The sequence below is a fragment of the Zonotrichia leucophrys genome, chromosome 12, assembly GCF_028769735.1.
Source record: "Zonotrichia leucophrys gambelii isolate GWCS_2022_RI chromosome 12, RI_Zleu_2.0, whole genome shotgun sequence".
Taxonomy (NCBI): domain Eukaryota; kingdom Metazoa; phylum Chordata; class Aves; order Passeriformes; family Passerellidae; genus Zonotrichia; species Zonotrichia leucophrys.
This window is the reverse complement of record NC_088182.1, coordinates 1488137-1516123: the sequence shown is the minus strand read 5'-3', so window position 1 is coordinate 1516123 and position 27987 is coordinate 1488137. Positions and strand designations below refer to the sequence as shown.

Sequence of the window (27987 nt, the reverse complement as noted above, 5' to 3'; positions counted from 1 at the left end):
GCCCTGGATCCGAAGGAAGGGAGGGATGCTCCCCAGGATCCAAAGGAAGGAAGGAAGGGAGGGAAGGATGCTCCCCGGGATCCAAAGGAAGGAAGGCAGGGATGCTCCTCGGGATCCAAAGGAAGGAAGGAAGGGAGGGATGCTCCCCGGGATCCAGAGGAAGGAAGGCAAGGATGCTCCCCGGGATCCGAAGGCAGCCAGGGATGCTCCCCAGGATCCAGAAGAAGGAATCCAGGGACGCTCCCCGTGTCCCGAGCGGTGCCCGCAGCAGCCCCGCGTTCGCACCGAGGCCGGGGGCGGGGTCGCTCGGGGGCGGGGCCAGGTCTCGCCCCGCCCCCGCAGCCGGTGCCGCGCGCGCAGCAGCCAATGGGAGCGCGGCCCGTCAGCTGACCCGCGGCGCCTTCCCAGGTGCGCGCCGGCGGCGCCTCAGAGCGGGCGGCACCGCGCACCGGCACCGGCAGCGCCGCTCCGCCGGGCTGGGGGCGGGCACCAGGCACGGAGCGACCCGTCCGTCCGTCCGTCCATCCATCCATCCCCTCATCCATCCACCCATCCATCTATCCATCCCTCCATCGCCCCCCGCATCCCGGCATCCCGGCGCGCTGGGACCGCGGCGGCAGCAGCGGATGTGCAGCCCCGGGGGACAACCGCGGCAGCGCCCGGCCGGCGGTGAGTGCGTCCGCCGGGCTCGGGGGAGCGAGCGAGCGAGCGGAGGCTGCGGGAGCGCCGCGGTGCGAGGGCTGCGCTCGGGGCTGCGGGATGCGCGCCGCGGTGCAGCGGTGTGCGCTGCGGCCCGGGCACCGAGCGAGCAAAGTTTGCGGTGGCGGACGCGCCCCCGGTGCCCCCCGGGAGAGTCCCCGCGGGGTTGCGGTGGCTCCGCACCGCGCCGGGACCGCCCCGCGGCTGCAGCCGCCTCGCACCTCCGGGGCTGCGGGGGTTCGGCTGCAGCATCGCTCTTCTCCTCCTCCTCCTCCTCCCTGTCGGTGCTCCGCTGCTCCCGGGGCCGGTTTGCGGTAAATCGGGGTTCGGGGGGGATCGGCGGTGCCGGGAGCCCGCGGTGGGCGCGGGGCCGGCGGTGCGGCAGCGCTGCCCGCGTCCCCCATTTGCATGCGAATGGGAGCGGATCCCGGCAGATGTCCTGCCTCATCCATTCACCCGCAGGAATGCGAGGAGACAAGGAGCCTTCAGTGTGACAATGGCCCTTCAGAGAGCGGCATAAAGGCGCAGTGTGAGCGGGGCCGCGGCTCCGCCGCCCTCCTCCCGCGGCCGCGGCTTTGTGCGCTGCGGGCGGAGCGGCGAGCGGTGCCGGGGGCTGCGGGACCGGCCTGGGCAGCGCGGCCCGGGGATGCTCCGCCGCTCCCCGCCGCTCGCCCCTGCCCTTGGGGGCTCTTTGGGAACTCCGCAGCCCGGGAGGAGCGGGAGGAGCGCGGGGCAGCGGCGGCTCCTCGCCCCGCACCGCGGGTCCCTGCCCTGGCTCGGGCGCACAAAGGCACCGGCCCCGCTGCCGCCCCTTTGTCGCCGCTGTCAAAGCGCCCTTTGAGCGCGGGGCCGGCCCCCGGTCCGTGCCGGAGGAGGGACAGCAGCCAGGCGCATTGTGCCGGCTCAGCCCCGCCGGGGCCGCACGACAGATGTTCGCCTGCGATTCTCGCTCTATCCCGAGTTATTCTCTCCCCCAGTGCTGGCTCGGGGCGCATCTCCCACCATTTCAGGCTATGGAAGAGAAAGTAGCAGAATTAAACTCAAAGTAGGCGGTAATGTTGTCCGAAGGTGAGAGATCACACCCAGGGCGCTTCTGTTCTTGTCCTGGAGCTGTGCGAGAGCTCCCAAGTAACGAGTCCCTGCCATGAAAACTAGTTTGGAAACCTTTCAGTCCTTTCCTTACGGACTTGAAGGGTCCCTATAAAAGGAACCCATTATTTCTGAAGATCATAAACCTGTCCTGGCCAACAGATGTACCCACAGAGAGATCACAGAGCTTTGAAAGGCACACCCAGCATCCATCCCGCTGTTGTCCAAAGGATACAACCAAACTGAGTCCCAAAGTCTTGCAAGTCGAAGTTTAAATTGAAGACAGACACACTGAGAGGGACAAAGCAGTGCAGATGGATAGTGAGGAGAGCCAGGATGGTTCTGCTCTCCCCCCGGACCAGGGCACAGCCCCTGGTGTCCCTGTCCCCCTGCTCTGCAGCCTCTCTTGTGCCACTGCTCTGGGACATTTAGCTTCTATCTTGGCAGTTAAAAGTTATCTGCACAACATTTTATGTAGCCTGTATAAAATTATCTCTCCCAGTAGGCATTTTGGACGTTATTAGACCAGTTACTGTGCTGACCATAAAGCCTTTTCCATTTACCTAGAACAGCCACGATAACACTACTGATCATTGAAGGAAATAGGATTTTGCATTAAGTTGGACAATTATAGAAGGATAACAGCTTTCCACGTGAACTGTGGAGGACCTTTCTTACTACCATAAATAATGCTGAGCCCGTCCAAATTCAGGCTGAAAAAAGAAACTTCTGTTCAGCCTGACCTCACAGGGAACAGCCCTGGCACAGGTGCCCAGAGCAGCTGGGGCTGCCCCTGCATCCCTGGCAGTGCCCACGGCCAGGCTGGACAGGGAGAGGTGTCCCTGCCATGGCAGGGGTGGCACTGGATGAGGTTTAAGGTCCCTCCCAACCCAAACCAGTCAGCGATTCCATGATTCTCGGTGTGTATTTGGTTCCAGCTCGTGGAGCAAATGGGATAATTTCAAGGAGCACTGGTTAAGCTCCCATCACCATCACTCATTGCTAATCCCCCCCGGTGCCCGGCTGCTGCCGCGGGAGGAGGGGATGCTGCAGCCTTTGTTTCACACCCATACAGCAGCGTGGCACTGCAGAAGGCAGGGAAAACTTTTCCTGATGGGGAGCTGGGTTGCTGCTGCTGCTGCCGAGGAGGGCGGCCCTGCCCTGCTCCGCTCTGGTGGGGACACTTCAAACACCTTGGATGAATCATAGCACGGTCAGGTACTGCTGCTGCTGCAGCCTGCACGGCCTCGTGTTCACTGAAAGGGGGTTTGTTTGCATTATTGGGTCTGCAGATTGCTTCTTGTTGTTGTTAGGGGTGATGGAGACTCATCCACATTTAAACAGTATTTTCAAATCTTTTTTTAGTTTCTCTTATGAATCTGTTGAAGCTCTTAGTTTTGTTAATCATAACGAGTAAAAATGGGGACTGTGTTCACAAAGCTGAGCCACATTATTTCTGTCTCTTTCTTATTTCTGTCTCTTTCTGAGCTGCTCCTCCCCCAGGTGAGTGACTTGCCTGGTCCCAGCAAGATCTGGCTTTGTGTCAGGCTCAAGCATCAGGAAAAAAAAAACCAAACAAACAAAACCTAAGGAGAATAGTTAAGTGATGTTTATAGAACAGCTCTGGTTGAACAGTATTTATCTTAGTTTATTTTCCAACCAGCAAAAAGTAGCGAGATGCTGCAAATATTTACAGAGCAGCCAAAATTCTCCAAAATAAAAACCCCTCTGTCTTCCTGTGCACTTTGTGGCCACGGAGGTGCCTGTTCTTTGAAGCCCTGATTAATATAGATGAGTTGTAATTTTCTGACCAAGCCATCCTAGTTCACATATATTATTCCATTGGCAGCCATGTGGTCCCCACAGCTGTCCCCTCATTTGTGTATGAAATGGAAACACTGGTGGCATTTGTAGGTTACCATAGCTACACGAACAATACACGTGTGAGGCTTCATCCTGCCAAGCTCCAGATTTTTTCCTGGCAGACATTTTGTAGACACAGAACTGAAGAAAATCTATGTTAAAGTTTTTGGAAGCACATAAATGCAGCCCTGCTCCTCTGTGTCCGTGCAAGGCTCAGGGACAGTGAGCCTGAGTTTCAGCCCCACCAGGGCTGATCCCTGCAGCCCCTGCCAGCCTGGGCACCCACGGTGCTCCCAGGAACCCAGAACCCCACGTTGTGCTCCAGGGAAGTCATTAACAGAGTCAGGCCTTAAACACATCTTTTCCAAAAAATCATTTGTGGGTTCTGCACAAAAGCGAGCGAGTTCTGCATAAAGGGAACTTTGGAGCTGGGGTGGTTTTTGTGCTGACTCTGTTGGGAGGGTTGGCAGTGCCTGAGGGCTCCTGGGACAGGGGAGAGGTGGGAAGCAGCCAGAGCCTGTGCCAGAGCAGAAATCCAAGGAAACCCACTGCAAATATTCCCATCTCTGTTTTGTCTCTGCAATTAACGTGGGAAGAGAGATGGGCAAGAGAGAAGAAAATCAAAGAGCTGGCTTAGGAACTGGCTTTGTTGGTTTGTAATTAATTATTAAATAATGGTGTTTGGAGGGCCTAAATTCTGCACAGGGACCTCACAGGACCACTCTGATAAGAAACAGTCCCTGCAGATGTGCTTGAGTTCCTCAGACTTTACCAGTCTCATTCTTTTCCTGCAGCTGAGTAATTAAGTTTTTCACTAATGGACTCTGTAAGGTCAGAGCTGAACACATGAAGGCCTGAGCACTGAAAGTTCTCCTAAACCCCACTCTCTCATCCTTTGCTGCTTCAAACCCTGCAACTTTATTCAAATTTTGTTTTGCTCTTTAGATGTTGTCTTTCCTTTTTCTACGTAGGGCACTGAAGAAAAATACTGGATTGGCCTATTTTGGGTTGGCCTAATTCTCCCCCTGGTGAAGGCAGGACAAGTCTGGTATCAGTGAGACAGGAATTAGCCTCTGCTCTTAACTTCCCCTGTAAAATATTTTTATAACTTCACCCTCTGTGTCATAAGACCTTAATTTGGTGTTCCAAGGCAGTGTTTCCTTGGCATTCCATCTGGCTGAATTATTAAAGGAACAGGAGCTGGTTTTTACCTGGAGCACAGTTCCTAAAGATGGAGTGCTTGCAGTGGAGTATTGCCTTTTTCTTCCCTTTTTAACTAACAGAACAACAAGGCACAACAAGTTTAACTAACAGGCCTGAAATATTGAACAGGCTGCTGTAGTGAGAATGCACTGAAGTTATAAAAGTGCCAGGAGAAACAGCTTTTCCCTTATTTTATTGGCTACAGCAGCCTTACTACATAATTTTCCCTCCTGAGGCGCTGCCCTTTACTCCTCAGTGGTCACACAGGGCAGTATTTCCCTGAACAAATCCCAAACCAAAGCAGCTGAGCACGGAGCCAAACCCAACTTGGGGGTTTCAGTTAGAAATTTCAGAGGCTGTCAGTCAGCCTCTCATTCCCAGGTATTTAATTTAACAAACTCTGGCGATTCCAGCAATTTGGGCACCTGTCAGCTTGGATTAGAGCAGGAGAACCAAGGGCCCCCCTGGAGGAGCCTGGCAGGGTTTGCCTGGCTGGTGGCTCTGGGATGGGGAAGTGCAGCCCCAGCCTGCTCCTGGGGGAGAGCTCGTGGAAGGGAGCAGGGCCCAGGCACACAGAACCACACACAATCACACAGAACCACACAGAACCACACAGAACCTCACAGAACCACACACAACCTCACAGAACCACACACAACCACACAGAACCACACAGAACCACACAGAACCACACAGAACCACACACAATCACACAGAACCACACAGAACCACACAGAACCACATAGAACCACACAGAACCACATAGAACCACACACAATCACGGAATGATGAGGTTGGAAGTGACCTCTAAGATCATCGAGTCCAACCTGTGCCCTAGCACCTCAACTGTCGCACCCAGTGCCATGGCCAGTCTTTGTTAAACACATCCAGAGATGGTGATTCCACCTCCTCCCTGGGCAGAGCATCCCAGTGCTTTATTGTTCTTTCGGTGAAAAATTTCTTCCTGCTGTCCAACCTGTCCCTTCCCTGCCATAGCTGCAGGCTGTGTCCTCTGGTTCTGTCAGGGACCAACCCCACCTGTCTGCAGCCTCCCTTCAGGAAGGTGCAGAGAGCAACAAGGGCACCTCTGAGCCTCCTCTTCTCCAGGCTAAACAGCCCCAGCTCCTTCAATTGTTCCTCACAGGGTTTGTGTTCCCAGCCCCTCTCCAGCCTCGTTGCCTCCTCTGGATGTGCTCCAGCATCTCAACATCCTTCCCAAAGTGAGGGGCCAGAGCTGGACACAGCACTCCAGGTGTGGTCAGAGGTGTTGGGGTGGGGGTCACTTTCCTCCAGAGCACCCCCAGGCAGGTGTTGGGGTCTCTCCTCACTCCAGAGGCACCCAGAGCCCCTTCCCAGGGCTGTCCCAGAGCAGCCCAGCACCCCTGGGACTCCAGAGGGGATCCCAAAGCACTCCTGGCTCTGCAGGGGCACATCCCCACATCCCTGGGGTCAGCTGGGAGCCACTGGCTGCGCCCCAGAGGGTTGGGTTGTGATGAGCAGAGTGTCAATGCAGGTGTGGGATGGTGGAGCAGCACAGCTGAGCCTGGGATGGGGAAGGGGCAGGGATGGGTCTGGCTCCTGGATTGGGATGGATTTGGGATCAGAAACTCTCACATTTAAGCACCACACATTTCAAGGTGAGGCTGGCACCCAAACCAGGTTCCTCCATGCTCAACAAACACTTTTCCAAGTGAAAGAAGCTCCACCTGTGGCAATGATGCTAACCCAGAGCTCCAGCCCTGCCACTGGAGAGTTTCAGCTGAGAGTTTCCTTATTTAATCCTGCTCTAAAGAGAACACTCCTGCCTGGATATTGGAATTAATGCAACACCTGGAGAAGCTGATTAAGTTCATGTGAGACATTCCCTGGCTCCCTCCTCCACCCTGGGGTCCGACACATCACGTCCTAAGGAAATTCTACAAAACACCTCAGAGTTACTCAGAGAGAGTCCCTGAGCTTGTCCAAAGTTTGGTAGAATAACATTTTACATTGTTTTAATAAAATATCAATCAAAGCTTGGATTGTCTTTTCGTAATTTGAAAATGTTTATCATTTATATAATGAATCCTTCATTTTCTGTTATTTCATGCATCATATCATTTATATGATTAAGCAAGTCCAAAACTATCTAATAAATTCATACCTTGCTAATGTGCTGCATACAATTACTGGGATGCAGATGAGCTACTGATTGGCCTTGTTAAATTTTTAAATTACAAATGATCCATCATTCTAACAGAAATAGAGTAAATATTGATAGTTCCAGAGAGCCACCAGTGACTTGTAAATGCATTGAAAAATAACTTATCTTAGCCATAGGTGAACAAGGCATTGCAAAAATGAAGTTTTTTAATTACTGCTTGAAAACAGGTCTTTAAAATGGGTTCATTGTAGTAAAAGGCACCAAGTAAAACCAGGTCAGTGTTTTTTCTAAGTTCATTGACAAATCTATTTTCCTTTCTCTTTCTGCCCCCTTAAAGTGCAACAAATCTGGTTAATACAAATTGAACATTATCATGCCCAAATGGATCACTGTAATTAGGTAAAGATTTTACCTATAAAGCACCAATAACTTAAAATTCTGAGAGGAAAAAACTTCCTTTCTGCTACAGGCAGAAATTTTAGTATCTCTGTGTTTGCAAGCACTGATGAAAGAAACAATGCATGGAAAAGCTGGGATGTGGCCCTGACCAGCCTGAGGATTAAAGCTCAGGGCCAGTTCATAGCCTGTTCCTAAACACACAGTACATTGAATAAGATGTGTTTTCTCTCTTTCTTAACCTCATGAAGGTCTCAGAGCAAGCCTGATTTCTGCATGGAGCAAAGCATCAGCATTCAGGTGATATTTGTGAGCATCAGAAATGGTTAAAGCCAGGCTGTGGGGTTCCACACTCTCAGCTGACTGAGTTCCCTGCCCTGATCTCTTGGCAATGCTCCCTAAATGATTTTGGAATGGAACAGGGGTGGAGAACACATATTTCCTTTATCAGAAGTGCAGAAAGACTCGTGGAGAAGGGGAGGGTCAGGGGATGCAGCAGAGGAACTGGAGAGAGGGAAAAACGCCTTTTCCTCAGGTCAGTCAAGCCTTGCTTCAGAGCCGTTCCAACCCAAATCTGTGGCCACTTAATGGAATTAGTTCTGTCCCTTCGCAGCTTGGTTGAGTTCCAGATCTTTGTCTTGGTGCTAACAGCCTTTCTATTACATCTCAGCACCTCCCATGCTAAATCCATTTATTTTGTTAGTGCCATGCTCACAATCTTTCCTATCAGATCTTCCCATATCAGCCAGCTCAATATATGGGTCTATTAGCATTTAAATATATATAGCTCAGAAACAGAGAATTGGATTTTGTAAGCATAAAACTCAGAAAAAAAATCAATAAAAGTCTGTTTTATTCTAAGGGCTGAAGTCTGTGTCAGCACACTACATGTACAAACTGTGTAGATATAGATCTAGGCTAATAGTAAAATACAGTTTAATACTTAATCACTAATAATTGAAATGCTAACACACATTACAGCCACAGGAAACAGAATTATCAAAACAGAGTATAACAAGGACCAGAAAAAGAATTTTTTTCCTTGATTGAAGAATTGAAGATAAGCAATAGAAGCTCCATGCACATATAATTTTTAATAACAAGCCTTATGCATTCCCTAGAGCCAGCACCATTGTGTTGATTTATAAATACCTCCAGAGCTCCTGACTCATTCTGGTTGGGATTTATCAGGCTCTGTGAGCAGCACAGGGTTTTTTTGGCATCCTCTGTGGTAGTAACAACCACGTACACACCGGGGTCTTTCCCAACTGTGGGGGATCCTGAGTGACTCACAAAACTGGAGTTTGATCTGGAACTGTGTGGGAAGCAAAATAATCACACTGCCAGGAGCCAGTCAGCAAAAAGGGAGGAAAGGGATTTTCTGTTCCTTCAGGAAAATCCTCTGGAGTTCTGGCAGCCCTCTTTCTCCTGGTTAAAATTATTCCCTGTGTGCTCCTCTATCGACACTTTGCTTCCACTGGCCAAGCTCCCTGCCTCTCAGAGTGGTCAAAACACAAAAAGGGAATTCTGCTCCACAATCCAACCCAATCTCTGCATGCCCTTCGTCCTCTTTCATTTTTTTTTTTTAGATTTTCGTTTGAATTGTGCTGATTTTGATAGACAGTAAGAAGCAGGGATTTTCTGAGCTGCTCTATATGAAGTCCTTGGTGGGGAGGTGCCCCCGTGGGTTACAAAGATGCTCAGATCCTTCCATGTGGTTCTGAGATGCCAAATATGCCATGACTCAATCCATTTCTACTCTTCAGACATGGTAAGAAGCCAAAGCAGAATTTCTCCACCTTTGGTCCCCTCTCATTTATCAGCCAGCAGATACACAACATGCAAAAAGAGTTGGGAGAGGTCTTCCCAAATTAGCTATGTTCTGCTGAGGATGTGGAACCAGAACAGAGGTCACAGGTGGGAATCCTCTGCACCAAATGGAATCAAAGCTTTGCCTTCACACGGAGCCCTCTCAGCAGGACATGAAAACAAGTCCTAGACAACAGAACAGCCTATACTGTCCCAAACTCATTCATGAAGAGTAAGAAAGCTGATAATCATTTGCGTTCCTAGCATAAGAATATTCCTGCTGCACAAACACATCTCACCTTTCAGATTTCAAAGCCACGAAGTGGTTCATGAGGTTTTTTCCTTTCCTAAAACAAACAGCCTCCATAATTTGACAGCCCACTGTTTGGCAAGCCCTGTTATTGCTGATGTTTCTAATATGACTGGTAGATGGTAATCTGGGAGAGCTTTTCCATCAGTGGCCAGAAGCTGGGTTGCAATTCTCTGGTGGATTTGATGGGCCAGGGGATCCAGCCCCTTGCACTCCACAGCAGTCTGTGAATGAAAACCATCTTTCCCTCTCCTGCAAATTTACTTCAGTATTTTAATGAAAAATACTGTATCAGATGCGAGCCTTAAGAATAAGCTGCAATAAATTACAAATTTCCAAGCTGTAATATGCTGCTTCTGCAGCACAGATGTTATGAATAGGATGCTCTTTGCAGTTCTTTGGTGGAGATAAGAGTAGTATTTTTCAAAAGAACGCAGATAAAGCATGCTAAGGTTGTCTCCAGATACAGCAAATCACCTTCTCACCAGAGCTTTCCCCAAAATTAAACACAGGCTTTATTTTGATGGAATGTGTGTACAGATGAGAAGAAAAAGTAGGCATTATTTGCAAGGGAAAAAACCCTCAAAACTTTAATATTATAAATCCCTGAAGATGTGTTTTGAGGCTTTATACCATTATTACATGTCCTATGGGCCCTTGTTTCTCTATTTCCTTTTAATACCCAGCTCCCACGTTCAGGTTTTTTCAAGCTCCTTCAACTGTCATCATTTTCAGCTTGATTTTTCTGTATTTTCCACAATTCAAACCTGTAAATAGCTTATTTCCTGATGCCACTGGAGACTTTCAAAACCTCACTATAAAAGGCTTATTACCAAGCATTATTCCTCAATATTTTTCTAAATACACAGGACTGCGCTTGTAAATTTAACTCCTGGGGAAGGAGCCCATTCCATGGCTGGAAATTAAACTCCAACTTCTCCTTTTCTAGGATGCACAAGGTCACTGATGCTCTTGGCTGGAGTGACTTTAGTAACCTGATTTTGGGCTGGGCTTAGTGCTGAGCTTGCTGCTGGGATTTAGGGGCTGCTCCTGTTTCAGAGCCTCTCCCTCCTAAAGCCTGGTCAGAAGCTCTGGCTCAGCTGAGCACGGCACCAATCCCTGTTTTATCCATAAATCCCTGTTTTATCCATGGAAAAAAGGGAGATGCACAGCTGCTGAAGGGCAGAACAGGGCAGGTTTTACCTCCAGCACACACAAAAGCCTTTGTGGTGTTTGCAGGGGTCCCAGGATGAGAATCTTGGCTCCATGTTTCAGGAGGCTGATTTATTATTTTATGACATATATGAAAATTATATATTAAATCTATACTAAAGAATAGAAGAAAGGATTTCATCAGAAGGCTTGAAAGGAAAGGAATGGAATTACAATAAAATCTTGTGACTGACCAGAGAGTCCGAGCCAGCTGACTGTGATTGGTCATTAATTAGAAACAACCCCATGAGACCAATCCCAGATCCACCTGTTGCATTCCACAGATAACCATCGTTTACATTTTGTTCCTGAGGCCTCTCAGCTTCTCAGGAGAAAAGATTCTAACAAAAGGATTTTTCATAAAATATGTCTGTGACAAAAGTTGTTTGTAATTAATGGCCAGTCACAGTTGGCTGGCTCAGACTCTCTGTCCGAGCCACAAACCTTTGTTGTTCATTCCTTTCTATTCTTAGCTTAGCCAGCCTTCTGAGGAGAACCTTTCCTTCTATTCTTTTAGTATAATTTTAATGTAATATATGTAATAAAATAATAATTCAGCCTTCTGAAGCATGGAGTCAGATCTGTGTCCCTCCCCTCATGCCTGAACCCCAGTGAGCACGGTCACAGGTGGGGATGCAGGAGCTGCACCACCCTTGGCACCACAGACAATTTTCCAGCACACAGCTCAGCCTGGGGAAGGGGAGGGATGGGGGGTCAGCTCGTGCTCCTGGCTCCCAGCAACTGCAGAATAAATTGCTTGTCTTAGCCTGAGGTAATTTTTTCATGTGTCTGATCCTTCCAACTTTTACCTGGGCACACTCAGTGCAGGTGGCTCAGTGCCTGCCAAAATCTGGGCTGATGCTACTGCAATAATAAAGGAAATTCTGCTAGAATTGAGCCATGTAGCTGTGCACGGGGAGGATTTGCTGTGGCAGCATCACTGTTCCAAACTGCACCCAGATATCCATGTGCAAACAAGATTGTTGCTCTTTTCAGCGAATTTTAATAGTGACCATTAATACACTTGTCAGGGAAGTGACAACACTTTGTTTTCCTATTACCAAGCAAAAATGTGCAATATCTGTTCTTTTTAGTTGGCAGGTTAAGTGTGAACGCTTTTAATGAACAGTTTACTTCGTGCCTGTCCCTTCATGTTTTCCTCTTCCTGCACTGGAGGTTTAAATGTATTTTTTATCCCAATCACCCACCCAACCTCACTCTTTAGGAGCCAGCAGTAAGGCTGTGGCTGGCAGGGCACACCTCTTCCCACGGAGAACTGAGATGAAGGACCTTCTACTCCATAACCAAACACCCACCCTCATGGGCCAAATTCTCAGTTTTAACCATTTTTCAGTACTTTGGTGGGAAGGGAAGAGTTAAACCCCTCCCCATGGCAGCTCCAGGATGGGAGGCAGGAATGATGCTCCTGTTTCTGCCCTCAGGGAGCAGGAGCAAGCCCATGGCCCAGCAGCTGCTCTGGGTTTGCTGGTGACAGAAATGTGGATTTTTTCCTGCGCCGGGTACTGAGCAGTGCCACGGAAAATGCATTTAATTAGCTCGGAGTAAAATAATTCCCTCCATATCTCTCACATAAAATTAGCCATTATTTCTGCTGATATCAAGTTACCAGCTGTTACAACTGCTGTTGTGGGTTGGCACAGCAGAAAATATGAATCTAACAAATGAGAGGGAAGGCAGGGAATGCTAAAAGCTTTCCTTCACACCCTCAGTGACACCAGACACTGCAGAGCTGTGGGATCAGGGCTGGGGAGCAGAGGGATGGGGTTTGGCAGGGCTGTGCATGGGGTTTTACACACCACAGGTAGCTCAAACTAAAATCCATGACTTGGGTTGTCCCTCCTGCTGCTCAGAATTCACCCTTTGGTTACCCTGGAATTGCATTTCCAGCTTCATCCAAGCTGCCCTGGGCTGGGAGAGACTGAGGAAAGCAATGTGTGGGTTGTTTCTAAATTTGCAGTCAAAGAAAATTAAATCCGTTTGCAGTAGAAAATAGCTGCAGAAGAGAACAAGCCACTAGGAACTTGTAAAATCCTATATTTACAGTGATCATAAACCCAGAACTCTGGTCAATAAACCCACAAATGCCTTCTTAGCAAGAACGAACAATGACTGTAACGTGCAAGTAAGAGGATATAAATATTCAACAAAGAAAGATCAAATTTGATTTTTTTTTTGCAACATCTAGACACACTCCTACATATTTTAAAGGAACCTTTGAAGTGTTTTTCAGGCAGTTTGGTTTTTAAAGCATTACATGATTCATGCAGCTACATCAGGGCTAAAGCAGTAGTAAAACATCATTGGGGCCCTCAGGTTTGTAAGGCTCCAACTCCATTTTCTTCATCCCCTGCAGGAGGAATCCCACAGGCAGGGATTTTGGGAGCAGTGCCCCTCTTTGCTGCAGAGCTGGAGCAGGGACGTGTCCCTGTGTGAGGGGACAGCCCATGATGGGCACAGCAGCTCAGGGCACCTGGGATTGTCCCTGGGGAAAGCACTGCCTGCGTTATTCACTGCAAACCGCTGCCATCTGAAAATCTGCAATTAAATCAATTAAACTTCAGATTCCATCAATCTCCCAGGCTTGGGTGAGCTACAAATGTGTGGCTGTGGAGGGAAGCATCCATCAGAGTCAGCACAGCTCAGCTACCCCAGCTCCTCATACATCCACACTAACACATTCCCTACCATCACAGTGCCATTAGGATTTATCTTTTAATACATTCTTAGTCAATTCTTCCATCAGTGGGGAGTTATTTGGGAAGGAATGTTGGTCCTACAGTTGGTTTTCCCCCTCCAGCAGAGTTGCTCAGCTCTCATTCAAGGCTCAGCTACCAGACAGAAAATCTGACTCAACAGTGTCAAATGTGTTCTGGGTCCCACTCCTCTTCCCCTTCCTCCAAAGCACAACCACAGAATAACAACATAAAAATAAATAATAAAATTGCTGTTGGGTGTGTTCTACCTACAGCACTGCATTGTAATCTAAAATAAAATACTAATTTCATTATTTAATATGATCAGATTCAGAAGCAAGCATTGTATAAATGGGATTCCTGTCCCCACTATCCAGAGTAGTATTTTAAACCTATTTTAGAAGCTGTATTTAATTTTAATATTTTATATAGTACCATCTTTTGTGGGCTGTGACTTGGTTGAAGCTTTGCTATGGTCTAATTGAAGAAAATGCAATTTCATCACTGAGTTCTCTCAGATATCACAGAGTCACAGAGTGGTTTGGGTTGGGAGGACCTCAAAGCCCATCCAGTGCCTCCCCTGCCACCTTCCAATGTCCCAGGTGGCTCCAAATCCCATCCAGTCTGGCCTTGGACACTTCCAGGGATGGGGAGTCCACACAGCACAAATAGATTATTTTAGTCACAGAAAAACCCAAACCTTTTCTTTGAGAAGTCTCAAGTGCACTCACCAGAGTGATTTTCCAATGAAGGGAGAAGGAGAAAGATTTTACCAGGAGATTTTTCTGGAATATGTGTTCAGAGCCTCACGGTACAGCAGATGTTCTGAGGGGCCTGGACACAGCTGGGTTAATTTAAAGGCACTCTTGCATGAACAGCTTCAGGCTAAGCAGATACAAATGTGGGGCTTACACAGCAATTTGGAATTGTGGTGAGCAGTTCATACCATCACAATGCAGTACAAACAGCTGAAATAAGGGCAGTACATTCATTTAATCAAATTTACTGTTATTGTTTGGTGCTGAGCTGGATTAAATCTAAGCTGTTATCTGGAACTGATTTGATTAACTGGGATAAATTTTGGCAAAGTTCATGAGCATTTAGCTTCAAACTTCTAAACCAGCAGCTTCTGAGCCTTAATTCCACCCAGCTGGAGTCCCAGCCTTGGGGACAGGGGTTGGGTGTTGATGCTTGTCTGAGACCCCGCTGTGCTCACCAGCACATCCTCCACCCTCAGATTCCCAAGCCATTCAAACTGCTCCTGCAGGGTAAATCTGAAAGGTATCCATCCCAAAGTTTTATTTTTAGATAATTCTTTCAGAGAGATTTCTCATGTAAACCCCAAGAAGGAGAGAGTTCCAAACCCTAGATAATTTACCTACTCCAGGTTGAGATTTTTGGAAAAGACTACTGTTAAAATAATGATTGTTTTCAGATATTTTCTTTCAAAGGTTGAAGAAACTAAATAATAGATGATCTGTATATGAGCTGAGCATAACATATACCCTAATCTGCTTTCAGGACCATCTTCAGGCACTGATTTACAGAAGATTCTAAAACACTGAGGAGCAGCTGAGAGTCTTCAGAGCATTTCTTGACTTCACTAAACTCAGAAAATCATCTTTCACCTTTCTGGATGTCCAAGCCTTTCACCTCAAACGTCAAGCTTTACGTTTCCTGCCTGACAGGGGATCACCCTCTTCCTCCGTGGGGATTTTAGGGGGCCGGGGAGCTGAACCCCCTCGCTGGCCAGCATGGCAAAGGCTAGAGTTGTTTTAACTGTGTGCCAGTTGGTGCTAGAATTGTTAATGAATTCATTAACTGAGTCTTCCATACAGAGCAGTGAATGTCCACAGCTTTGTGTCTGTGAAATCAGGCCCTGGTTTACACCTCAGTCAACCTACAGGGAAGCCACCACAGTCGACTGCAACGACCTCCGGTTGACAAAAATCCCCAGCAACCTCTCCAGTGACACTCAAGTCCTCCTGTTACAGAGCAACAACATTGCAAAGACCACAGACGAGCTCCAGCAGCTCTTTAATTTAACAGAACTGGATTTTTCACAGAATAACTTCACGAGTATCAGAGATGTGGGGCTCTCCAACCTCACCCAGCTCACGACTTTGCACCTGGAGGAGAACCAGATCACGGAGATGACTGACTACTGCCTGCAAGACCTCTGCAATCTGCAGGAGCTCTACATAAACCACAACCAGATCAGCAGCATTTCTGCAAATGCCTTCTCCGGCCTGAAAAATCTTCTGAGGTTACACCTCAACTCCAACAAATTAAAGGTTATTGACAGCCGTTGGTTTGATTCTACTCCCAACTTAGAAATTCTCATGATTGGAGAAAACCCAGTGATTGGAATACTTGATATGAATTTCAAACCACTCTCAAACTTAAGGAGTCTAGTTTTGGCAGGTATGTACCTCACAGACATTCCTGGCAACGCCTTGGTAGGCTTGGATAGTCTTGAAAGTCTTTCTTTTTACGACAACAAATTGGTAAAAGTTCCTCAGCTTGCGCTTGAGAAAGTTCCCAATTTAAAATTCCTGGATCTCAACAAAAATCCAATTCATAAAATTCAAGAAGGGGATTTTAAAAACATGCTCAGATTGAAAGAGCTTGGGATCAACAACATGGGAGAACTCGTGTCCGTCGACAGGTACGCGCTGGACAACCTGCCCGAGCTCACCAAGCTGGAGGCCACCAACAACCCAAAGCTGTCTTACATCCATCGCCTGGCGTTCCGCAACGTGCCCGCCCTGGAGAGCCTGATGCTCAACAACAATGCCTTGAATGCAGTCTACCAAAAGACAGTGGAGTCCCTCCCCAACCTGCGGGAGATCAGCATCCACAGCAACCCGCTCAGGTGCGACTGCGTCATCCACTGGATCAACTCCAACAAAACCAACATCCGCTTCATGGAGCCTCTCTCCATGTTCTGTGCCATGCCCCCGGAGTACCGGGGCCAGCAGGTGAAGGAGGTGCTGATACAGGATTCAAACGAGCAATGTCTTCCAATGATCTCTCACGAGACCTTTCCCAACCACCTGAACCTGGACATCGGCATGACGGTGTTTCTGGATTGCCGGGCCATGGCAGAACCTGAGCCAGAAATCTACTGGGTCACCCCTCTGGGCAATAAGGTCACCGTGGAAAGCCTCTCTGACAAATACAAGCTGAGCAGCGAGGGCACCTTGGAAATCTCCAACATCCAGGTGGAGGACTCTGGGAGGTACACCTGTGTCGCCCAGAACATAGAGGGGGCTGACACGAGGGTCGCCACCATCCGGGTGAACGGAACGCTCCTGGATGGCACCCAGGTGCTGAAGATCTACGTTAAACAAGCTGAGTCCCACTCCATCCTGGTTTCATGGAAAGTCAACTCCAACGTCATGACATCCAACTTAAAATGGTCATCGGCCACGATGAAGATTGACAACCCTCACATCACCTACACCGCCCGGGTCCCGGTGGACGTCCACGAATACAACCTCACACATCTACAGCCCTCCACAGATTATGAGGTGTGTCTGACGGTGTCCAACATCCACCAGCAAACACAGAGGTCCTGTGTCAACGTCACAACCAAAAACGCGGCTTTTGCGCTGGATATTTCCGACCAGGAAACCAGCACGGCCCTGGCAGCGGTGATGGGATCCATGTTTGCCGTCATCAGCCTCGCCTCCGTCTCCGTTTATATTGCAAAAAGGTTTAAGAGGAAAAACTACCACCACTCATTGAAAAAATATATGCAAAAGACCTCTTCAATCCCCCTGAACGAGCTCTACCCTCCACTTATTAATCTCTGGGAAGGTGACAGTGAAAAAGACAAGGACGGCTCTGCAGAGACCAAGCCGACCCAGGTCGACACATCCAGAAGCTATTACATGTGGTAACTCAGAGGATATTTTGCTTCTGGTAGTAAGGAGCACAAAGACTTTTTTGCTTTATTCTGCAAAAACGACGAGTTGAAGACTTTTGTATTTTTGACTTTGCTAGCCCGTGGCAGAGCGGTGAGGACAGGTGGATATTTCAGGATTTTTTAGTATAGCGTATCGCAATGGGTTGACACAAATGGCAGCTTCACCTAGCTTCCATCCTCTGTTTATTTTATTCTTTTTCTCCAGTTTGGCTTTTTTTTTGGTTTTTTTGTTTTTGTTTTTTTTTTAGTTATTGTGCTAAAGTTAACACTGTCCTAACTCCAGTGCTGAATAAGAGAAGGAGGGCTGGGTGAGCCCGCGTTGCCCGGAGCCATCGCGGGCAGGATGGCACCGAGCTCACCCCCAGTTTTGGACCTGCAGTGAACGAGGTCTGTGACCCTGGGCTGAGGACTCCACCCCGAGAAAAGGACACCCTGAATGACGTTAGTTGACTGTACTGTAATGTTGTATCAACTGATTTGAATGTTTTTGACTTGCAGCAATGAGTTTTCTTTTTTATTATTATTTTTGTAGTAGTTGAAGGCTTAGGTAAAGCTAACAGGCAATAGGGATAAGTACATCCAATTTTTTAATGTAACAGACTAAATGTTAATTGTTCTTATTCTTTTTATTCTATTTAGTAGACACTTTGGAAGAATTACTAGAGTTTTGTTGTGTTTAAATCACCAACACACGGTGTTTAATGAAGGCAGAGCTATAATAAATTTAGTTTTGTTCTGATGTTTTTAATTTAGAAATCACAATAATGTATTGGGTTTAGATGTCACTAGTTTGACTGGTGACCATGTTTTGACATAAAATATATCCAAAATGTTATATAAAAAATATCATGGGGTTTTTTTTCTTGATGAAATGAAGTTCCAGGTTCAGGTTTTTTATGCATTTATGTTAACAGCAGTGTTTTCTCTGCACTAGAGGCAAAATACGGAAAATAATTTATTGAGAAAAATATCTCAGCATGGCCTTTGGACTGAGAGTCACATGCAGAATCAAAACTGTGTGGCATAGGGTACACAGCAAGAAGAACTCACAGAGTGTGAACAGGACATTTTCCTTTTTGTATACTTTTCTGTTTATATTTTGAGCTAAGATAAAAATGAAGCTGACATTTAGCTGTCATTACCAGCAGTTAGGACAAAAAAAACTCAGTGCTACCAAACTGAAATAAACCAGTTGAATCTTGGAATATACTTGAAAAGAAACTTATTTGGAATAATGCTCCTCCAAAAGCAGAAATTAAGATTAAAATTACCAAGCCAGTTGCATTTGGTCCGATACTGAACTGTATTTTTTACAGGCTTAAAATGAATCCATATTCTGGGTATTTTCCTGAATTGCTGTGGCACAGGAGAGCAGCAGTGATCTGTGTGCACTGGGTACAATATAAAGGCATCATTTACAGTTGAACCTATGGAAACGTTGTGCGTTGTCTTTTCTGAATCCCTGGAAGTTCTGCACGAGAGTCAAGAGCAGGGTGGGCTCTGGGGAGCACGAGGTCACATCACACAACACCCCTCAGCAACAAGCACAGCGTTTTCTACACTTTATCACCACTTTCAATGTGCAATTCTTACTTATTTTTACACACAAAAAAAGTTCTTGGTAAGTAAAAGTTAATTGTTCAAATCACGGATGTGCCTGGGGCTGTGTGAAGTTTTTTACCTCATTGGCTTCTCAAATATATCCAAGTCCCCTTAAAATTTACAGATAAGCTTCAAACTTCTTTTTCCTTGTCTAAAAGTGAAAAGTTACCAGCATTGTTTCACTAATCAGCTGCAGTTTTTTGGTACAAAACCTTATCCATCCATTCCTTGGACAACCTGCCCCCTTGGTCTGTGCTTCCACGTGAGGCTGAGTGAAAGCATTAATTATGCATTTCAATCAAGTATTTGTGCTGCTACACGCAAGCTTTTCTATGTTCAGGAGATCTCATACATTTTTAATCATGTGACAATTAGATGTTGGGGTTAGGCAAGTGTCTTTTGATCATGGAGAAGAAACATGGTGAAAGCATTTCTTCATCACCTTCTCCTGGATTTGATTTTAATGTAAATGGGGCATTCCCTCATGCTGCCTTCTCCAGAAAAGCTTCAGAGCAATAATTATACTCTGGTCTATATTCCATTCTAACCTTAAAGCTGCAGGCACAATGAATTAAACCACGATCTCTTCTGCAGCAAAGATTCACTCTGCTTCAGCCAGAGAAAAGGACACTGAGGACAAGGCTGGCCACAATGTTGGCCTCCAGCTTGCATGACATCATAAAATTGCCTTTGGAGAATAATTAATTGAGCAGGTGTCAGAAGGTGCAGAGCAAAGCCCCTTTTGAATCATCTCCTCAGATTCCTGCAGCATTTTCCCAGGGCCATGAAGCTCTACCTGAATCTCCCACACAGGCAGAGAACACAGGGAGAGAACACAGGGAGAGGTTCAGGTACAGAACACAGGGAGAGAACACAGGTACAGAACACAGGTAGAGATTCAGGTAAAGAACACAGAGATTCAGGGAGAGAACACAGGGAGAGAGCACGGGGAGAGGTTCAGGGAAGGAACACAGGTACAGAACACAGGTACAGAACACAGATTCAGCGAGAGAACACAGGCAGAGGTTCAGGTACAGAACGCAGGGAGATATTCAGGTACAGAGCACAGGCAGAGATTCAGGTACAGAACACAGGCAGAGGTTCAGGTACAGAACACAGGGAGATATTCAGGTACAGAGCACAGGCAGAGGTTCAGGCACAGAGCACAGGCAGAGGTTCAGGTACAGAACACAGGCAGAGGTTCAGGTACAGAACGCAGGGAGATATTCAGGTACAGAGCACAGGCAGAGATTCAGGTACAGAGCACAGGCAGAGATTCAGGTACAGAGCACAGGCAGAGATTCAGGTACAGAACACAGGCAGAGGTTCAGGTACAGAACACAGGTAGAGATTCAGGGAGAGAACACAGGGAGAGGTTCAGGTAGAGGACTCAGGGAGAGGTTCAGGTACAGAACACAGGGAGAGATTCAGGAGAGAACACAGGGAGATATTCAGGTACAGAACACAGGCAGAGGTTCAGGTACAGAACACAGGCAGAGGTTCAGGCACAGAGCACAGGCAGAGATTCAGGTACAGAACACAGGCAGAGGTTCAGGTACAGAACGCAGGGAGATATTCAGGTACAGAGCACAGGCAGAGATTCAGGTACAGAGCACAGGCAGAGGTTCAGGCACAGAACACAGAGATTCAGGTACAGAACACAGGCAGAGGTTCAGGTACAGAACGCAGCACTTTGGGTGCAAGGTGTTGGTTCCGCAGGCACCACAAGCTGACCTGTGCATGGGGCTGCCCTCCCAAACAGCCATCCTGCTCTTCCTCCCTCTGTCCCTCTCCCATCCTTGACTCCAGACACTCTGTTTGCCCTCTGAGCAAGCCTGTGCTGAGCACTCTGTGCTGGTGGGCACAGACCCCACCAGCAGCTCTGGGTGTGTGTGTGCCCTGATCTGTTCTCCCCTGTCCTGGCAGATGTGGGCAGCTGCAGCAGCACGGGGGAAAGTGGAGGTGACAGGGACACAGGGCCATGGGGGAGGACAGAGCCACACTCCCCAGTGGGCTCAGCAGCCTCCAACAGCAGCCAGCAAGAAAAGCAGTGTTTAACACGTTCCTTTCCACTGGGGAATAGCAGGCCCTGCGTTCCCTCTCTTTTCTGTCATTTATCATCTTTTTAGAGCAGTGCTGTGGGAGGACTGCAGGGGAAAACGGCCTGATAAGAGGCACACACTTGTTGGGATGTGCTGATCTGCAGGATTGCAGGGAAGCTGCTGCTGCTGCTGAGTCCTGGAGGGAGCTGCAGGTCACCAGAGAGCAGCAAAAATCACCTTGTTAAGGCAGTGCATTCTGCACACACAGCCACCTGTGCTAAGTACTGCCAGCCTTTTAATCTGACCCTGCAGATTTCTGCAGAGATCCCCTGGATGTTTAAAATCTTGCTAACAAAAGAATAAAAAGTGGGGAAGAGATTAATCACATGTGGCATATAATCGTAGTAAATAAGCTTCAACCTTGTGCTGGCAATTTCATTGTGCTTGCAGTTTATTGTGAGCAAAAATAAAAATACTCTAATTGCCTTCAAAATGTATTTCATCTGCTCTTCACTGAAGACAAAAACCTCCCCAGTTTGCTCAGAATCAGGGACTGAGAGTGGCCACTCGGAAAACAGGAGGGGAAAGCCACTGTTAGCTTTCATTTGGCTTCTGGTTCAGAGAGGCTGTGCAAGAGCAGATATTTCATACCCAACTAAACTTCTGCACTGTTACTTCCCCTTGGTTGCCCAATAGTAAAATATTTCAGTCCCCTGAAGAATAAATAACCCACTCAAGTGTGGGATGCAGGATTTTAGCTAAACCCACTTTTCATCTCCTCACCTAAATCACATTTCATTGGATTGAGAGGGTGTTTTCACCCACAACCCAAGACTGACCCAGGACATGGTTTTGGAATGAGGGGCACAAACTCACCAACACTTTCACACAACCCCCAGCCCTGCTCAGGACTATGCCCTGGGTCACTAAAAGGTGGCCATGAAAAGAGCAGCAGTTTGGGCCACTGGCTCCATGAAGGGGTGAAACTGGAAATATTTCAGCAAATCTGGGATCCAGAGAGAAGGGTATAAACCTGCCCCATTGCCCCTGACAATCTGGGACAGCAGCAATAAAGGAGAATTTGAGTTCAAATCAGGCAACTCCTTTTGGTATTTGCCGGCAACCTTGAAAATCAGGCTGAGGACAAACCGCTGCAATGGAATTCCTGAAATCATTGGCACAAACAAGCGAGGGCTGTTCTGGCCAGTCTCTACCACAGCTGTGCCCTGCATGGGCACAGGGTGAGTCCCTGGGCACACCTGTGCCCGTGTCCCCATCCTACAGAGCATCAGTAGGGTGTGCCCAGTGGGAAAAGCACAGGAATGTGGGATGGGGCAGGGGGAGCCATCTCACAAAACCCCAGGGCACAAAGCATCACTGTGGATGTGCCCAGCAGGAAAGCACAGGAATGTGGGATGGAGCAGGGGGAACCATCTCACAAAACTCCAGGGCACCAGGATGGCAAAACCTCTGCCAGTTTTCATGTACCCAGCAGGAAAAGCACAGGAATGTGGGATGGAGCAGGGGGGAACCCCCTCACAACCCACCAGGAGTGGCTGTTGGCCAAACCTCTGGCAGTTCTCATAGGAACCAGCTGAACCCCAGTGCTGCATTCCAGTGCCATGATCTATACAAACTGCAGAGCAAAGCAGATTCTGCCGATCCAAATACTCAGAGCAGGAGGGAGATGACAGGAGGAGCCTCAGGTTCAGGTTTAGTCTGAGAGCACAGCCCACAGAGCCCTGGCTGCTCCTGCCCCTGACTCTGCCCAGGAAAAGCACAAACACCAGGCTGGAGAGCAGTGAAAGGAAGGTGCAGATGCTCAAGTGCCCCACTAACAGCTCTCCCAAGGAGATCCTGCAATGGCAGGAGCTGTTTAAGGCCGTTTGCAAGTCCCTGAGCAGCAGCTTCACGCAGGTTTTGTGGGAAATGATGCTGTTAGCAGTTACCGAAGTGCTCCCTCTGCTCCCCCAGGGGAAGTTCTGCTGCCACAATCCCTCAGGACCAATGCCAGAGGAGTGGATTCTGTGCCTTCCACCTTCTTTCATGCCAGGGCTGATGCTGATAGTGGAGCTCCAAACCTCCAAGGTTATCAGCCACAATGAACTTTTCCTGAGCTGTTTATCAGAAGGGACTGGGAGAGTTGTGCTCCAGCTCTCAGCTCTATTTTAATGGAATCTGGACACCTCATTTCCTTTTGGCCCAATTTGAAAATCCCATCTTGAAAGAGTTCTCAGTTAGTTTGCTTTCCCCCAGTGCTTCATTCTCCTCCACGTAATTGTATGAATTGAACTTACACAGGGGCCCTGATCCTTATCTGCCCAAAGTCAATAAGGGCTGCACTGCTGCTATGGGTACCAGCTCATTTCACAGCCTTCTCCAACTGCCTCTGAGTTTATTTAGGAGACTGCCTTGAGAGACAGAGATCAGGAAAAAGGCAGCAAAATCTGACCAAAAGAGATTCCACAAACCAAGTACAAGGGCATGTTCTTTCTTTCTAGGCCTTTCCTGTTTATTTCTCCCATTTATACATATTTAACCAAATTTTATTTATTTTTCCCGGGGTGAAAATTTCTGATCTGTCAGATCCATCTTCTGTATCAACCCCTGCCAAATTTCTGATCTGTCGAAATCTCTGCTGCCCTTTGCCTGCCAAGCAGAAGCAAAAAGCTACCAAGTAAAAACAAAATCCAAACATCCCCTGTAACCCGTCCATGCCTATAGCCTACTTTTTAAATGTAGTTGCAGTAAAAATTCATTCTCTGAGCAAAGAAATTCTACACACAGCTGTGCTGAGGTGAGAAGGGTGGCTCATGTTTCTGTTAAAGACCCACAGCAGCACAAACACTGCAGTTACCCCAGCATAAAGAACAGTACCTGGGTCAATGCAGGCAAGGAGCCCCTGACACACTGAAACCAGAGCAGCTTCCAGTCCCTCACTGGGTTCTCCCTCACATTTATCCACGAGCCCAACAGCACGAGCTCAAATGATCAGCACAGATTAAAGATAAAATAGATACTGCGACTATTCTGCCTGCAGCAAATAATTTAAAAGCCATTTAATAATTCAGATCATATGCAAAACAAGATACTGTAGTATTTAATATCAAGTTTTCTTATCTCTGTAGGGAAGTCAGCATAGAAACCATCGGTGCTGGGTGGCAGAAGGCACTGGATAAACAGAATTTAAGGGTTAATAATATTTCAGGTCTTTTCATCTAAATATTCTGCAACATTTTTAAGCCAAAGGTTCCTTCTGCTGCATGTTCCTGAAGCCCAACATTTACAATTGTCCCAACAGCAGCTGCTTCAGCCCCTGAGTCCCTCTGGAAAGCATCTCCATCCCTCCTCTGAAGGGACAGCACCTTCCAGATCCCATCCCAAAGCCAAGAGCTGCTCCACTTTGCTATCCCTTGACCTTCTGAGCGGGGAGAAACAGTTTACACCTGAAATCATTAATCTTAATACTTTCCCAACAGTCTGTGTGATTGTTGTAACCTCTGCCACGAGTGAAAGCAAAGCTGTCAAGGAATGAAAGGGCGAATAAATCCTCCCCAGTTGATCCTGCAGATGAAGCCTGGAAAACCTCCAGCCTCTCAATCAGCACTTGCATGTGCCTGATTTACTCCAGCTCCTCAGAGCTAGACAGAATTCTTATTTCATTTGAGGAGGTGAGTGACTGATGGCTGGGGCAGCAGCAGGGTCAGCAACCATCCCAATCCTGCCCGTGAGGATTTGTTGGAATGATGGGACAGAGACTCCCAAAAAACCTCAGTGGGGATGAAAGACAGGAGTCCAGCTGCTGCTAGGGAAAAGCTGCATCTCAGGAAAAGCCAGGGCCAATTTCCAGGTTGACAGAGCTTGAAAAGATGACAGCATTTGGGAGAAGCTGCTGTGAGTGCTGGGAACTCCAGGCCAGGAAGGTGATCAGCTCCAGTCATGGTGGTTTGTGTTTAATGCCCAGATGTGATTAATCTCCTTTGCATTTGGATGTTCCTAAGCCCACCCACTGCTCAGGCTTCTATTAATTCAGAATTCACCGTGATGAACTCCTGGTGGAGAGGGCTGCACACCTGGATGTGCAGAATCCCAAAGTGTTTGCCACGAATTAACCAAACACCCACCAAAATCTAAATTCCTGCTGTTCCAGTCCCCCTGTGACAGCTCCTGCCCTAACACGGCTCCTCGTTAGAACCAGCAATTCTGCAATTAACTCCTTGCTCAAACACAATTTGCACTGTGACAAAGGACAGTCTTGCTCAAATAAAGATTTCAGTGTTTGACTTGCAAGCTGTACATGTCACAGAAACATGGCTGGGTGACTGATGAGATTCTTGCTGCTTCACTTGTAATTCCACCCAGGAAAATGGTGTCCTTCCATGGAAAACAGCAATAAATCACATATACATATTCCTGTCATGTGAGGCAGGTGGAAAAGTGCTCTCACTACAATAATTCTGCTTTGACTTTGCATATATTTCTTTCTCTAGTGCCATTTACGCTATGACAGAAGTCAAGAGAAAAACTGAGGAAGTTTGGATAATAGAAAATCATCAGGAACGGATGCACAAGGATCATGCAGGGCAGCCCCTGGCCCTGCCAAATCCCACCTGGGCATCCCTGGGAGGGTTTTCCAAAGGATCCTGGAGCTGTGCCCATTCCTGTGCCCATTCCCCAGCACCCTCTGGGGATAAACCTTTCCCTGATCTCAATCTAACAAAAAGAATTAAATTCTGTATTTGGAGTTGCCATTTAAAAAACAGCTAGCATGTGTAAATACCATCAAGCTTCAGCGCCCCAGGTACGAAATGACTTTTTATGAGAACAAAAAATCCATTACAATTACACAGAAAAATAGGGAATAAAAATGAGCCAACACTGGAACTGGGACACATGGACAGGATCTCACTGGAGTGAAAATCCCATCAGTAATTAACAGCTCCTGGGGACAAGGAACAGTAAACCCCTGGCTGGAGTGAGAAAGCTTCATTACACCACTGCAAGACATTTAACTACACATAAATGGAAAGTATTTACATCTTCCTAAATATATAAGTAAAAAAATAAATTTAAAAATGTAGAAAAATTGCTGTTGGAACTGGTACTGGGTGTGCCACACCTGCACACCAGGGCTGGCTGAGGAAATGTCACTCTGGACACACAGACAGAGCATTCCCTGGGGGCTGGGGGAATGCAGGGCACTGACACTGCCTGGAGTGACATTCCATGGGATCTCAGCAGGGTTTTTGGGTTGTCTGGAGCTTGAGGAACACCCAGCTCCGGCTCTCTGGAAGGTTCCACTTGCACCTGTCCAAAAACCTGCAGGCCAAGCAAAGCAAAACCCTGTATCCAGTGTGCTGGAGCAGATCCACTGGGATCTCCTCTGCTCCCTTTCCTCAGCACCTTCTTCATTTCCCACTGACAGCAGAAAAATCATTCTGCTTTGGGCTGCTAAAAATATTAATGGTACAAGAAAGTGGATTGAAAATGTACCAGAGGGAAACAACTCCTGATGAGAACCTGCAGCCCCAGCAGGGGGAAGGAGCAGCCTGGGCTGGGGCTGCCCCTGTCCCTGCCAGGGGCTGGATGGGCTGTGAGGAACCTCCCAACCCAAACCACTCTGTTATTCCATGTCCCACCTGAACACAGCTGGGAGAAAGGGAGAACTGACTGTTCAGTACAACCCAGTGACAGCCAGGATTGTCCTCACTGTCCCATGCCCATGTGCCCACAGAGAGTGGGGCTTGCACTGATCTCTCTTGAGCCTCTCCAGATCCCAACTTGTTAAAATCTTTGATTTTTTAATTCCATTTTTGATGAAATGCAATGCTGCTGTTCAGATATAACAGACATAAAACACAAGCTCTCATTCTGCATGCAAGCCAGGCTGTGACAGGCACTAATACCCAGAATTAGTATGCAGCTAGGAGTACATTTAAATTTATCCCAAATTGATATGGAATCCTCTGACAAATGTCTGTCAGGAGGCAGACAGGACCCAGCTTCCATGTGCTTTGGCATATTGCCTTTCTACAGGTTTTAGGTCACTTCAAGACAGAAATGGTCATTATCTTTTCAATATAAAATGATATAAAAGTTTCTAGGTGGTTCCAGTATGTCCAATTATCCATCCCCTGGCATCCTCTCCTGGGAAGAGTGTCAGTGAACAAGGCTCTGTCATTAGCACCATCACTGCTCAGAACAGTCACTGTCAGGAGCAGCTCAACAGAACACTTGATGCTCTTTCATGGTGAACCACCTCCATCTTCTGTACCAATTAGATAAAAAGTACAAAAGAAGCAAGGCATTAATTAGCAAAACGCAGTTGCTGCGTGCCCCATGCAGGAGGGGAGAGCTGGGCAGGAAAGCAAGCAGCCCTTGCTGTAAAAGCTCTGGGGGAGGATTTTTACCCTTTCTCTCCTTTGCTGCAGCACTGGGGTCAGCCCAGCTGACAGCAGGTTGTCATTCCTGCTCCACAAAAGCAGAGATAAAAGCTTTGTGTGCGCCATGGAGAAAGCAGGAGCAGACAGGGCACAGACCCTCGGGCGATGTGCACAGCTCCAGGTGCCAGGGGTTTGTGACAAACAGAGCCCAGAGCTGCACACACAGAGCCCAGAGCTGGCACTGCATGGAGGGAGGCTCTGCTGGGCACAGGGGGCACAGCCCCAGCCCCACTCTGAGCCCTGGGCACAGGGGGCACAGGAACAGCCCCACTCTGAGCCCTGGGCACAGGAACAGCCCCAGCCCCAATCTGAGCCCTGGGCACAGGGGGCACAGCCCCCAGCCCCACTCTGAGCCCTGGGCACAGCCCCCAGCCCCACTCTGAGCCCTGGGCACAGCCCCCAGCCCCACTCTGAGCCCTGGGCACAGGAACAGCCCCACTCTGAGCCCTGGGCACAGCCCCCAGCCCCACTCTGAGCTCTGCTCCCAGCACCCAAGACAGCCCTGCATTAAACCCTGGGAAGGGTGGGATG

At 47.9% G+C, this 27987-nt stretch overlaps 1 protein-coding gene across 1 annotated transcript; it reads left to right on the top strand.

Moving 5' to 3' along the window:
* Positions 1-408: 408 nt before the first annotated feature.
* Positions 409-18799, top strand: LRRN1 (leucine rich repeat neuronal 1). Its single transcript, XM_064724117.1, has 2 exons — positions 409-669; positions 14960-18799. Exon 2 carries the CDS (start codon positions 15193-15195, stop codon positions 17341-17343), a length of 2151 nt encoding a protein of 716 aa, XP_064580187.1. The 5' UTR covers positions 409-669; positions 14960-15192; the 3' UTR covers positions 17344-18799.
* The last annotated feature ends 9188 nt before the right edge of the window (positions 18800-27987 follow it).